General features: G+C 39.5%; 1 protein-coding gene across 1 annotated transcript in view; it reads left to right on the forward strand.

Annotated features, from left to right (window-relative positions):
- SLC9C2 (solute carrier family 9 member C2 (putative)) overlaps positions 1–14,753 on the forward strand; it is a 103,925-nt gene that overhangs the window by 35,069 nt on the left and 54,103 nt on the right. The window contains 5 exon segments of the mRNA XM_088017018.1: positions 3,375–3,456; positions 6,799–6,965; positions 7,537–7,641; positions 10,633–10,704; positions 10,706–10,753. Of these exon segments, the coding sequence (XP_087873144.1) occupies positions 3,375–3,456; positions 6,799–6,965; positions 7,537–7,641; positions 10,633–10,704; positions 10,706–10,753 (474 nt within the window).

Here is a 14,753-nt window from a genome sequence, read left to right on the forward strand (position 1 = left end):
CCCCCCCTTCTCTCTTCTTCTTCTATATGAATGTTATTACTTTTGATGGAGTCACTCAGTTCCCTAAGTCTATTCTCATGTTCCATAATTCTTTCTCTCTTTTGTTCAGTTTCCTTATTATCCATTATTTTGCCCTCTATATCACTCTTTTTTTCCTCTGCCTTTTTCAGCCTGTGTTCATTGCTTCAAGCCTGTTTCCAGTCTCAATTATTGAATTTTTCATTTCTGACAGATTCCTTTTTAATTCTATTATCTCTGTGGTAATAGTCTTCCTGAAATCTCCTATTCTTTTCCCAAGCCCAGTGAATATCTTTATGATTGTTGCTTTAAATTCTCCATCAGGCATGTTACTTATATCTGTTTCACTTAGATCTCTGGCTGTGACCTTATCTTGTTCTTTCGTGTGGGATGAATTCCTCCATCTTGATATTCTGTCTAAGCCTCTGCTTTCTTCTCTGTGTTAGAAAAGCCAGTTATGTTTCCTGCTCCTGAGAGTAATGGCTTTATGAAGAAGCGGTCATAGAGTGTCCAGGGTCTGGCACTTCAGAGAGTGTCTCTGGTGTGTGTTGTGTGCACTCTGCTGTGGTGTTTTGGCTGCTGTATCCTTCGGGCCAGTTGTCTGCAAAGGCTCTCCTTGCTGGCAGTGGGCACTTGGCCAGAGTGTAGTGAGTTTTATCTAGGTGTGCTAGGTCTGCTTGTTAAATGAGACCTGATACTACTTCCACTAGAACTGTACCCCTGCAGAACTCTGGTCAGGAGACATGGTGTGGGCAGGTATTTCTGCTGGCCTTCTGGGGAAGGGGCTGGCCATGTTGGGACAGAGGCAAGCTTGATGGAGGGCAGGTGTGCCAGAGCTCAGGGGGCTGGGACTTGGCATAAGCAGGTTAGGCAGCCACTGTGGGCACTGTACTGCCTCCTGAAGGTGGCTCTGTGTTTATGCTGAGGGGCAGGGGAGGGAAATGGCACCTGCTGGCTCCTTTGTCTCCAGAGAGAGGTGTGAATCCTGCCTCTCAGGTAAGACTCCAAGAAGAGCGAATTATCTCCCTGCTGTGCGCCCCAGGCATTCTTCAGATGCTATTTCCATGCCATCTGCCCCCAGGTTGTCTGTCTGTCTTCTCTCCAGGAGTAGGGCAGCTCCCCCAGGGCTCTATCCCAGCCAAGCCAGCTGGACTTTAAAACTCGTGTTTAAGTCCCACTTGTAGCCCCTCTCATTTTCCAGCCAATGGCTTTAGGGAAGTATTCTCCTTGTGCATTCCCCCGTGTGCCTCTCTCTCTCACCTTTCTCCGTGACCAGGGCTCCCTCTCCTCCACAGCACTTACAATCTCTTTCTCCCCCAAACCACCACTCTGTACTTCCTATCTTCCTTGATGTGGCTTCTTCTCTTCCTTTAGTTGTGGAGTTTGTTCTTTCAGTCTTCAGGTTGATTTCTGGGGGTATTTAGAATGATTTGATAGTTATCTAGTTATGTTTATGGGGGCAAGATGAGCCTAGGGTCCTCCTACTCCTTCACCAACTTCTCTCCCTTCTCCTGAAGTTAACCATTTTAAAAATTAGATTTGAAAAATGTGTTCTTTTAAGTAGAAAGGAACTTTCAAAGGAAAGTTTGTTTATGTTGACAGTATGAAAGGGACCAACAGTCAAGTAATGGTTAATGGTATGGGAATCAGATGGACTTGGGATCGAATCCTGGTTCCACCATCACAGGCTGGGTGACCTTGGGCAAGTTTCCCAGATTTGTGGAACCTCAATTTCCAGTTGAACATTGAGATGATACTTAGTAAAATACCTGCCACTTAGCAAATGCTCAATAAATGTTACTTACTCTCCCTCAAAGCCTTTTCTTCATAGGCTGGCTGGTGGATTTCTGGGCAATCTGGTGGTGGCAATACCTGTGGTACTGAGCTCCAGGGAAGACCTGAAGAGCCCAGTGCATCTGCTGACAGTGTTAGGGCCCCTTGTCATTTGTGACAATACTGTGTGAGCTAAGCTGGAGAAGTTGCTAAAAGTTGCGAGAAATCCCCAGGATACCCCCATCATCTCCAAGTCAGATGCATATAAATTCCAAACCTGCTGTTGGAGGGAGAAAAGCCACTTGAATAATGTGAATTAAGAACACCTGCCCACCTCCCAAGAAAATTTAATCTGCTGGTAGATTTACAGAGTTTCTTGATATTGGCCGATTTCCAGCCCAGGGTTTTCTCTTTGTCATTTTGCTTCTGTTCCAAAAGACCCCAGCAGTACAATATAAAAATGTAAAAATTTCTTTGGGGGATTAGTTATCATCCTCTCCATCTTGCGAGAAATCAAAACAAAGAGAATAGCATGTTAGGGAAAGAACTCAGGTGCCCTAACTCCCAAAAGAAGTTCTTTTTAAAATGGGAGTATTATATTCCTTACCATCTTTCCTGAGGATTTGTACTTTTTATCTATAGACATCATGTGGGAATTAATTTGGAGTTCAAACCAACCTGTGGTTTTGTAGAGATTTTGGGTCCTTTCATGGCCCAAAGGAAAAGTATCATAACCAACATCTGAGCTCCTTCAATTTTCTTTTGTGCAAGGAATCAGCCTAAAATCAAGTCAACAAAATGTTAACTAACATTTGATTATCCCTTATAGTATTTCCCAAATCTATGTGATGTTACACCAATCCCTTTAGCGCCACCCCAGACCTACACAATCAGAATCTGCGGGGAAGAAACCCAGAAGTTGGTATCTTTTAGAAGAACTTCAGGTGCCTAGTGTTTTTAGTCAAATTTGGGAAACACTCTCCAAAGGACATACTGCTATTAACTCCAGTTTCTAGTGAAGGACACTGAGGCTCAGAATGATTAAGTCAACTGACCCCAAATCATATGGCTAATAAGTGGCAGGGCCAAGACCTGCAAAAGCGGTTGTTTTTCCTTCTGTACAGTGCCTCTTGAGACCCCACCATGGTTTCTGCAGGTTTCTTCAGAGCCTCCTGAGCAGCTGTAGTAAATGCTGGTGGCAGATACCCTTTCCCATCCCCACTGTGGTCACCACTGCCTGAAGTTGTGGGGTTTCTCCCCAGCCCTGCAGGGATGCCTACCACCTTGCTAGCTTTGCAAGGCTGCTGCTAAAAGCAGCAAGGGTGGGGAGCTCTTTGATCAGTGTTCTTATCCCTCCCAGAAATTATAAACTCTTTTCTCATTCACATTGAAAACTAATATCTGCTCCAGTGTATTTTATTCCAGCAGTGTCCCAAAACAACCCTTCTGCCTCAATTTACTTGTCAGAAGCAGGATTAAAAAACGTGGATTAAGATAGAATTTTGTTGTTGGTGGTTAAACAATGATTCCCTTTGGAGAACTTATTCATTTTTTTGGTTCTAACTGTGTATTTTATTTTTTAGTTTATATTGTATGTACAGGTAATATCACTAATGACTATGGGAATAAATTCATACATGATGACTCATTCAGCCAGGACACTAGGTAAACTATATCTATCTTTCATTAATTAACTGGGGAAAATAATGCAAACAGATTATTGTTGGGAGTCATGGGGATTTTTTATGGAGTTCAAGGAATTGATTATGAAATCATTCATTTTCATTCATTATTTATAGATGCTGTATTAACTGGGATATTGGTTCAGCCAGTTTAACAGAAACCATATTCACAGTAGCTTAAACAAGATAGAGGACTTTCTTTTCCCCTCCATCAAAATGTCCAAAAGAGTGGGATGGTTCTGCTTCTCTTGTATTGCTCCTCTAGTCCCTGGGGTGTTGTTCTTGTCTGCAGGGTGGAAGCTGGCTCACTACCACTGTATCTTCAATCCAACCAACTAGAGAGGGGAAATGGGGAGATGGGTGGCAATGGAAGGTAAGCAGCTTCCTTTTAAGGGCACAATCTAAAAATTGTATGTATCATTATCACTCACATTCCATTGGCCAGAATTTGGTCACATGACCATTCATAGGTAAAAGAAGCTGTGAATTATGATCCCTATCTGGTTGACCATGTGCTCAGCCAAAACCTGGAGATTCAGTTGGTAAAAGAAGAAGGGGAAAATGGATATTGGGTGACAATCAGTAGGCTGTGCCACAGTTGCCTGTGTCAGAAGACATTTGAGGCCAGTGATAAGAAAATGCATAAATATGATAAAATCACACAGAGACACATGGTCAATAGAGAAATCTAGGGTAAGATCATTGGTGGCAGTACAGTCAACCAGGGATGGAGAAGGCGGGGTGGGATTACATGAAGTCTTAGAATAGGGCCTTAGTATCATTCACTATCCCATGGCCTGGTCTTTAGCTCTGCTGGTGCGTGATTCTTTCAGTGTATCTAGAATTGATTAGAACGCTGGAGATTTACTGCACTCATAGGAAAATGTGGATAAAGCAGAAAATCAATTTATTAATTTATAATGAGGATATTTATTTCTATGTATGAAATAATTGTGATCATTATTCAGGGTGTTTATCTCTAAATGCCAACTTCCTTGATAAACAAAACTAGTAGTCAGAAAGTTTCTTGGAAAGCATGGACCTAATGAGAAGTCAGTGGAAGGATGATGTTGAAGGAGAGTTCTTCTAAACAAGGAAATAGCCTGGTAAATTTACCCTATCCTATACCCATGAGAGACATCAACTCCCCGCTTGTGTCTTTTCACAGTCATGCCCATTTCTAAAACTGACCCCACGAAAACTGTAGCAGAACTTCCTGTTATTGCCCACCTCAAACCCAAGGGCTCCAGTATGTAAACTGAGTTAGTAAATGGGGCAGATTTTTGGTAGCTCTCCTTTTCCCCAGTTATGGATTTGTTCTTTTTCTCAGTAGAAAGATATGCTTCGTCATCAAAAGCCTACACTGGAGCATAAGTAAAGTTAATTAGATCTTTGAAGACTTTCTCACACTCCCCTTCCCACCAATTCCTTTGACTCCCAGGGATCCAGACCCACTCCATTCTCTTTGCTTAGGATATAACATCTGGATTTCTCCCATGCTTCTTTTCTTGTGATTCCTCTCATTCTGACCCTCAAAGGCAAGGTCAACCAAGGGTTTTAATCTCATGGTAATATTTTTTCTATTGCTTCCCTTACAAAATAAAAAAAAATTATTTTATTTATTTATTTATTTATTTTTGAGAGAGAGGGTATGTTGAAAGAGCAAGGGGCAGGGGCAGAGGGAGAGGGAATCCCAAGCAGGCTTCACACTCAGCATGGAGCCTGATGTGGGGCTTGATCCCAAGACCCCGAGATCATGACCTGAGCTGAAATCAAGAGTTGGATGCTTAACCAACTAAGCCACCCAGGCACCCCCCAAATTTTTTTTATTGTAGTAGCTAAACCTCAAAAATTTTCATTATAAAACATAAGTATATGATAAGGTCTTTCTCCCCTCAGAATCCATGCTCATCCTTTCTAGAAATACTATGTGGCACATATTTAATACTTGACAGAGTTGAGTTTTATCATTAAGAGTTTCAAACCAACTACTTCTGTCTAGTCTAAGGCTTTAAGAGATTCCCTTCTCATACTCTTCCAGGATCATCTTAAACACAGAGAGTTCATTCAAATGTATTGGTGCCACCAAGTGGTCCACATACACTCATGTTTCCCCAGAGCGACTGGAAAGTGGCGGGTGCTCCATCATATGGGCAGGATATAACTAGGCAAATGAGAAAAAATTTCTTCTGTGTGGTCTCAGCGATGGGAATTTTTAACCTAAAGCTGACAACTTCTAACTTTAGCCTACAGTCACATGTATCTTTGCTCTGGACCACAGTGAATCAAGAAGGATATGCTTCCAGACCTTTGGAATCCTGAAAATTTCTGATACCATCATTACACACAGTGTCCTGTAGAGAATACAGTAAAGTTAAGCTAAACATTTAGAACTCATTTTAACTCTTTATGAGACCTTTCATGTGCAATTATGAAGAGAGAACAATTTTATTGAGATGGAATTCCAAGTGAGCAGACTAAGTTCATTCACTAATTAAATTCTTTTGGGGGACACCTGGGTGGCTCTTTCGGTTAAGTGTCTGCCTTTGGCTCAGGTCATGATCCCAGATCCTGGGATCAAGCCCCGCATCAGGCTCCCTGCTCAATGGGGAGCCTGCTTCTCCCTCTCCCTCTGCCTTCTGCTTCCCCTGCTTGTGCTCTCTCTCTGTGGAATGAATAAATAGAATCTTAAAAAAAAAATTCTTCTTTTTGGTGAGTGAGCCTCACAGCTATAACTTCAAATTCATACCTCAAGAAAATACAAATGGCTACAATTTTTGGAACATGTAGATTTGCTGGCCAGGAAACAGATATACTAAATTTGAGGGATCTCTATTGCAGTGAACTTTATATTTAAAATTTTTAAAATTTTTATAAGAATCAGTTGGAGAACTTGTTCAAACGCAAATTCCGAGGCCAAGCTGATTCTCTAGGTATGAGGTGGAGCCAAGGAATTTGCATAGCTTAATAGGTAGCCTACCTAGCTGTAGAAGACAGGAGTAGTTTCCTATACCTTGAGAAATACTGATTGGGGACCTTGAAGAAGCAAGTCACATCTCTAGCTAACAGGAATGAAAGGAAATGAATAAAGCATTCCTTAGCAGTTGAGTCAGATAAAGTTGAGCTCTGCAGCCAGAAAAAACAGATAGTTGGGTAATTTTCTGGGAAATTTTGGACCAAAGGTTGTCCTTGCTCAAGCACTATGGTTTGGCTGTGCAGGTGATTCACTACAGCAAGATTTCACTACACCTTGCAGGATTTTGCCTCTTCTTGCAGTTTTCACTGTATTCTATTAAGACCCTTGCTTTTTTTTTTTTGGTCACAGGTTTGTGTGCTATTTCCCTCCCAAGGCAAATGGCCATGAAAAATGCCATTAAGCACATTCAGGAGATAATACAGAACACAATAACACTATTCAAAACAGAAAAAATTTTGACAAATGTTAATTGGACCTTAGTAGAAGAAAAAACAAAGATTGAATACAACATTCCTGTGAGTTGATACCTGGAAAAAAAAAATAGTCCTCCTTTTCTCCTGGGTCTACTTCTCCTGCTTTAGTTTATTCTAAAAAACTTGATCCTGCTAATGAAATGTCAGAAAACTCAGGAAGGGGGATATACTCACTAGCTTTGCTATCTTGGTGAAAAGACTTTGAATTCTCTCTAAAGAGAAGTTCTTGGTTATCTGGCTTTATTTGCCAAATACAGGAGAATTGGTGTTTTTACGCACTGGCTGATTTAGTAACTATGAATGGCCTCTGCCAAGCTCATGTTTCCAACCATTTGAGGAGTTATTATAAAAAGCAGAAAACACAGGTTGTTTCAGAGAGCGGTCAAGCATAGACAGGTTTGGGGGAGAATCTGACTTGCAAATCTCCCCACATTAATTGTTACTTTACCACAATTAAAAGCAAGATTTCTCATACAGAGAGCAAATCCAGTTATACATAGCCCTTCATTTTAGCAATTCTGATTTATTGGAATCATTGTTGAGTGATGTGTTTGGCAGCTCCTATATACTTTAGCTAATTTTTAACTTTATCTCCTTATGTTTTTAAACTTAGTCTGATCCTTATCATGTTTCACATGATAACAAAAAGGAGGAGGAGTCCCCGACAGAAGAAGTTTTAATAGAAGAAGCCAGATTGCATGTAGCTATAATACAAATGGTTGGTACAGTTCACATAATCTGCTTTTTATTTATTTATTTTTAATTCTTGCAATGCTCTTATGTCTTACATAAGGCTTTCAGGTGACTAGAAAAAATATTTTTTCACCTTTTGATAGCCTATTGGTTATTAAAATTTGTTTGCTTTATTAAAGTTAAAAAATAACAGTAAATGTCTTAGGCTTTAAGTTCAAGTCACAAATCTTATTATTCTGTTTCTAGGTCTAGTAATTTTTAGCAGTTGACTTTTGAGGGGTCTTTGAATAGTATTTGGTGCCATTTATGTACTTATTTAACTAAACATCTTCAAATATTTGAAACTGCTTTTATAAATTTAATATATTTGAGTTTTTTATATAAAATTCTCTAAAATGCTTTTTTAACTCTTGCAAATCTAATACATTAAAATAAAACTAGTGAATCAAAAATTCTCTTAAAATATTTAAAAGATTAAATGTTTTAATATAAGGAAGATTGTACTTTTAAATAAATAAATATATATTATATAACTTATATTAAAAATAAGGAAAAATCCTAGGTAAAATTAAGTTTAAATCAACTTATCAAATTACATATTTTACATTGGGGTTATAATCTAATAGGACAAATTTTATTCAATATTACAAGTACACAAAAATATGCCCATATATTCATTATGCCCAGAGTCCATTTAAAACTTATTATGAAGAATTTTTAACATATACAAAAGTAGATATAACACTGTAATGAGTCCCTATGTACCCATCACCCAGCCTTAAAAACCAACATGACTAATCTTGCCCCATCTGCAGCCTCATTCACTACTCTTCCTTCCATATTATTTTGAAACAAATTCCAGATATCATATTATTTCATCTGTAAATACTTCACTATGTATCTCAAAATTTTAAAGCCTTTTAAAAAACATAGTAAATGTTAATATTGTACCTAGAAATTAATAATAGTTCCTTAATAACATCAAATATCAAGTCAGTGATCAAATTTCCAATTGTCTCAATGTGATCAATGTGTATTTTCACAGTTTACATACATATATTTAAAGATTTATTTATTTGTTTTTTAGAGAGAGAGGGAGAGTGTGAGTGCAAGAAGGGGGAGGGGCAGAGGGAGAGGGAGAGAGAGATTCTCTTGTAGACTCCCCACTGAGCATGGAGCCCAACATGGGGCTGGATCTCACAACCCTGAGATCATGACCCTGAGATAATGATCCTGAGCCAAAATCAAGAGTCGGACCCTTTACCGACTGAGCCACCCAGGCGCCCCTCACAGTTTGTATTTTTAAAATTGAATTTGTATTTGTATAATTACAATTACATTGTAATTAATGGATATGCCCTTTAAGTCTCTTTTAACCTATAAATTCTTTCTTCTTTTTTTTTGTTGGAGAACATATTTCTCCTTAATACAAAAATATTAATACTATGTTTTCATTTTTTAAGCATTTCTAAACTTAATTTAAAATATTTTCAGGGTTTGAAAGTTTCTTACCCAGAGCAGTACAGTATGGTCACAAATTTTCTGTAGATCTTCCTATTAAGAGGTGGTGCATATATCCCTCCCTGCTACCCCTATCTCATTGAATTTGGGTTGTTCCTATGTCTTGTTTTGACCAATAAAATGTTTCAGAAGTGACTTTGGGAATGTTAGAGCAAAGCATAGAGCCTATGCTTTGAGAAGATTTAGAGCTTCCACCTTCTACTTTGAATACCAACCTGTGATTATCATGTGAGGAAACTGGCTTGCCTGTGAAGAATGAGAGGCCACATAAAAACAAACTGAGGCATGCAGCCAAGAGTTGGTACCCTACTACCAGACTTGTAAAAAAAGCCATGTTAATTCAAGGGTTGGGGCAATAGACCCAACCTCTCAATGGTAAGAGATGCAAAGAATTTGTGACCATATTTTTGTTTGTTTGTTTTTTCTTGGATGCTTCCCCCCACCCAGTTTTACTTTGAGTAATAATTGACATACATTACTGCATAAGTTTAATGCATACAGAATGATGGTTTGATTTACATATATTGTGAAATGATTACCATGGTAGGTTTTGCTAACATCCATCTTCTCATATAGATATAAGAAAAAAAAAAGAAGAAAAGGAAAACAAATTTAGGATGTAACTATATTTAATATGTCACAGTGTGCTCGCTGGCCACAAATATTTATATCCCTCCTATAAACAAAATACACTTACCCTTTTCTAAGACCTCCACCACCACACACACATACCAAGCTTCATCTTATTATGGTATCAGACTCAAAATCCAGTATCTCATGATCTGCATTTGGTCTAGGTATGCTGAGACTCCTTGATTGCATCTCTTTAAGTATGATTCCTCTTGATCTGGAGAGCTATGAACTAAGAAACAAGTTATCTGTCCTTCACCCCACTCCCCAACATTTAGTGCCAATCAACAGACACTTCTATTCAAGAAGGGGAATAACAGGAAATACTTATTAATCACTGGTCCATGGCAATTCTGAAATCCAGCTAGGAATATGCACCAGAGCACCTTATTCTTTACATTTCCATGGGAAATAATCTATGTTTGTAGCTGACTGGCCTTTTCAGCCTGATTTGTCAGTAGAAACTTGGGATGTTTCTATTCATTTAGAATAATTTCTTTTTTAATCCAACCTGGTACAATTTCCTTAAAAACGTGTGTATTTTCAATCAATCTGATTATAGTCTACTCCATAATTCCTTTTCAGACAGGCCACATGTCTGAAGATAAGAGCCGGAGAAAGCCTTTTGTCTGCTTGAGAAGATAGTGTGAGTGCCAGGTTTAATCTTTCAGTGGACTTCACAAAGGGTTTTCAGGCACACCCTTGATTTGATCTTGAACCCAAGGCCATATTTTACTGTCAGCACTCTAGATTTGATCTTTACTTTTAGCTCTTTTGCGAGCTGGAGAGACTGCAGATGAGAAACAAGTTTAGTTGGCAACCTGGCAAATCATGGACTCTAGATTTTCTCTAATTTCTGCTGCAGAGTAAACTGCTTCTCCTTGGTTTCTCTCTCTCTTCCCATGCTTTATCATAAGTAGCTTAAACAGTTGATAGTTTTAATATTTCTAGAATATTAGAAATCTAGAAATATTCTTAGTAGCCAAGTTCACTGGGCACATTTTCCACCTTCCAAGTGGCCTCAGGTGACAGTATTGCCCATTGTGGGGCCTCTTCATTAGTACAGCTGCCTCCCTTCTGCCCCTTAAACCAGTTTTTGCACTGCTCTCTGACTCTGCTCACCCCCAACTCCCAAAGCTAATGTCACATGTTTTACCCCTTTGTTATGGAGGCTCTGCACAACTGATACTGATTTCTGTTTTGGTTAACCTTTGCTGTATGTCAAACTAGCCCAAAATTTACTGGCTTAAAACAATGGCTTATTATTTCTCATAGTTCTGTGGGTTGGCAATCTAGATGATTCTGTCATTGGTCTTGGCTGGGAGCATTCATGTGTCTGTGGTCATCTCATAGTTCATTGGGACTGGAGGGTCCAGAATGTCCTCATTCACAGATTTGGCAGTTGATGCTAGTTGTCTTTCAAAGCACTTTGGTTGTCTTCCATATGGCCTTCTATTTTCCAGTAGAGTGGACTGGGCTTCTTCTCAGCATGGTGGACTCTGGATTCCAACAGGGTAAGAGGAGAAGCTGCGAGGCCTCTAAATCCTAGGTTCTGGAATTTGAATAACATAATTTTTAATCCCATTCAATGAGTTAAAGCAAATCACAAAGCTAGCCCAGAGTCAATGAGTGAAGGGGTAGACTCCCTTTCTTGGGAGAAGCAGCAATGTCAGTTGCAAGGGGGCATGGACGCAGGAAGGCATGGATACATTGGGGCCATTGTCATCATGACCTACCACATTTGCTTTTTTTAAACTAACAATCCCATGTAGTAACCCACTCCCATGTTGTCTTTTTTTTTTTTTTAGTAGGCTCCATGCTTAATGTGGAGCCCAACCAGGGGCTTGAACTCATGACCTTGAGATCAAGACCTGAGCTGAGATCAAGAGTCCAACACTTGGGCGCCTGGGTGGCTCAGTTGGTTAAGCCGACTGCCTTCGGCTCAGGTCATGATCCTGGAGTCCCAGGATCGAGTCCCGCATAGGGCTCCCTGCTCAGCAGGGAGTCTGCTTCTCCCTCTGACCCTCCCCCCTCTCATGTTCTCTCTCTCTATCTCATTCTCTCTCTCAAATAAATAAATACATAAATCTTTAAAAAAAAAAAAGAGTCCAACACTTAACCAACTGAGCCATCTAGGCACCCCTCCATGTTGTCTTTTTTTTTTTTAAAGATTTATTTATTTGAGAGAGTGAGAGAGAGAGGGAGGGAGAATGTGAGCAGGGTGAGGTGCAGAGGGAGAGGGAGAGAATCCTCATGCAGACTCCACACTGAGCATGGAGCCTGACATGGGGTTCAATCCCAGGACCCTGAGATCATGACTTGAGCCAAAATCAAGAGTCAGATGCTTAACAGTCTGAGCCACCCAGGCTCCCCCTTCTCCATGCTGTCTTTTAATGGCTTTTCTGAAAGTGCCCTCTACTGGCATTCCTCCTACTCTTGTGACCCCTTTCCTTTTTGGTCTCTTCCACGAACTCCTCTTTTTCTTTTTATCTCTTTAATGTTAGTTTTCCTTAGAAGAGTTAACTCTCTCCATCATTCTTACCTTATGATCTCTCTGTCCTTGTTCCCAGCTGCACTCATAATCCCCACTGAGCTCATCTAAAACCTGTTCTTGTATTCCTGGTCTCAGTGAATGGGCTCATTACTCCTGGGATCACTCAGATCAATCCTCTTTCTCCCTCCTTTTCCAAGCTTTATCAATCTTACCTTCTAAATATTTGTCAAATATACCCCTTTCCATTCTTGTGTCTATTAATTTAGGACATTATAACCTCTTGCCTAAATAATAACCTTCAACTGGTCTTCCTACCTCTAATATTTTGATTATCAAATCACAGTGACTTATCTAAAAGACAAAGAGGACTGTACCACTTTCCTGCTTAAAATGGCCCCTCAGGTCCTACAGCATTTTCCAAAGTGAGTTCCAAAGCACACTTGCTCCACAGAATGTTTTTTTTTTTTGTTCCACAGAATGTTAATAGAGACTGCATAACAACAAAAAAAGTTTCCATGCTCAAGTTTGGGAAATGCTAGTTTAAACAAAGTTAAACTGGTTTCTTATGGAACCCCTTCTTGTAGAATATCTCAGAATTTTTAACATACTGTTATGCATTGAGACTCTCTAAGAGGGAATATTGAATATCCCCTCTCCCACTTCCTCACAAAGCACATTTATTTGGTGGTGGGGGGCGGGGTGGGGGTGATTCAAGTAGTATTTCACAGGATTAGCTTATTACCTTCCAGGAAGAGTTTACCTACGAGATCAAGTCTATATATAAGTACAAGATCTTTTGTAATCTGGCCCCTACCTGTTTCTCTGATTCTGTCACCATTCTCTGCCCCACAACTCATCCTTTACTGCACTCACCATGCTGTTTCTCATCTCTCTGCATGCACTGATGATGCCCCTCTCTGCTTTCCTCCTTCTCCACTCTGCTCCCCCCATCTCCATTCTTCATTTGGATAATTATGCTCATCTTTAAAACTCAATTGAGGTGTCATCTCTTTCACGAAGTTTTTTCTGACCCTACCCCACATCAAATTTAATTAGTTGCCTTGTGGTTACTATTATCTTTTCACATTTCCTACCCTGTTTTACAGGTCTATGTGCCTAGTTTCCCCTTCCTTCACTAGGCTATGAACTCCTTAAGTCTTGGATTATATCTGCAGTGCATTGGCATGGGGCTTGGAACTGAGTGGACATTCAATAAACAAACTTAATTTAAAAATTCCATCATATTAGTAAATCATCATTTTCTTGAGCCAAACCTATTTCTGGATAGGCAGGCCTGGAAATACTATAGGTGTAATAATTATATATATGCTTCAGAACTGACCTCTGGGACATACCTTCCCTTATAGTGGGTGTCTTCCCAGGGCTATCAGGAAAGCTTACAAAATGGAGATATCTATCAACTGCTTCAGTGGCCCTCAGAAAAGGATAGCCTGGCCATTGCCCTTCTACCCTTTAGAATGTAGCTTCAGAGTTCATATGCTTTATCTACCCATAAGTTATGGGTGGATCATTTTCCTATTTCCTGGAAAAGGAGCTGGTAAATAGATGACTATTACCTCAAAAAATAAGTGGCATGAATTCCCTGTTTTCCTGTAGTGACTATTATCCCTACAATTGTAAAACTTGAGAAAATGTGCTAACTATAGTGGAGGTTGGAAACAACATTTATAAACAATGGGTAAGCAAGAGTACCTGGTCAGCACTGAGGAAGTAAGCTTAGGCAGTAGTCTTAGGAGGTAACTTTAATCTTTAATATTAGTGGCACCTAAAAAGGTGTGATTTTTCTCCTGAATTTTGTTGGGTGGTTGACACAAGAATACAGTCTACTTATTTTTATAAGATGTTTTATAGAAGCCTCATGGTAATCACAAAGAAAAAACATATAGTAGATGAAAGATAAAGAGAAAGGAATTAAAGCATACTACTACAAAAAATAAGTCACAAAGGAAGCCAGTTAGAGAAGAAAAGGGAACAAAGGAACTAAAGAAACAATCAGAAAACACTGAACAGAATGGCAAAAATAAGTCCTTATCTATCAATAATTACTTTAAATGTGAAAGCTTAAATTCTCCAATCAAAATACAGAATGGATGAATGGATTTAAAAAACCCAAATCCAACAATATGCTGCCTACAAGAGATTCACTTGAAGGACACACATAGGCTGAAAGTGAAGGTTTAGAAAAAAGATCGCATGCAAATGGTAACCAAAAGAGAGTAGGAGTGCCTATATTTTTATCAGTTAAAATAGACCTTAAGGCAAGGGGCGCCTGGGTGGCTCAGTCGTTAAGTGTCTGCCTTTGGCTCAGGTCATGATCCCAGGGTCCTGGGATCAAGCCCCGCATCAGGCTCCCTGCTCAGCAGGAAGCCTGCTTCTCCCTCTCCCACTGCCCCCCTGCTTGTGTTCCCTCTTTTGCTGTCTCTCTCTCTGTCAAATAAATAAATAAAATCTTTAAAAAAAATAGACTTTAA

The sequence above is a fragment of the Eumetopias jubatus genome, unplaced genomic scaffold, assembly GCF_037043125.1.
Source record: "Eumetopias jubatus isolate StellerSeaLion01/CBP00866 unplaced genomic scaffold, mEumJub1_p1.0 scaffold_12, whole genome shotgun sequence".
NCBI lineage: Eukaryota > Metazoa > Chordata > Mammalia > Carnivora > Otariidae > Eumetopias > Eumetopias jubatus.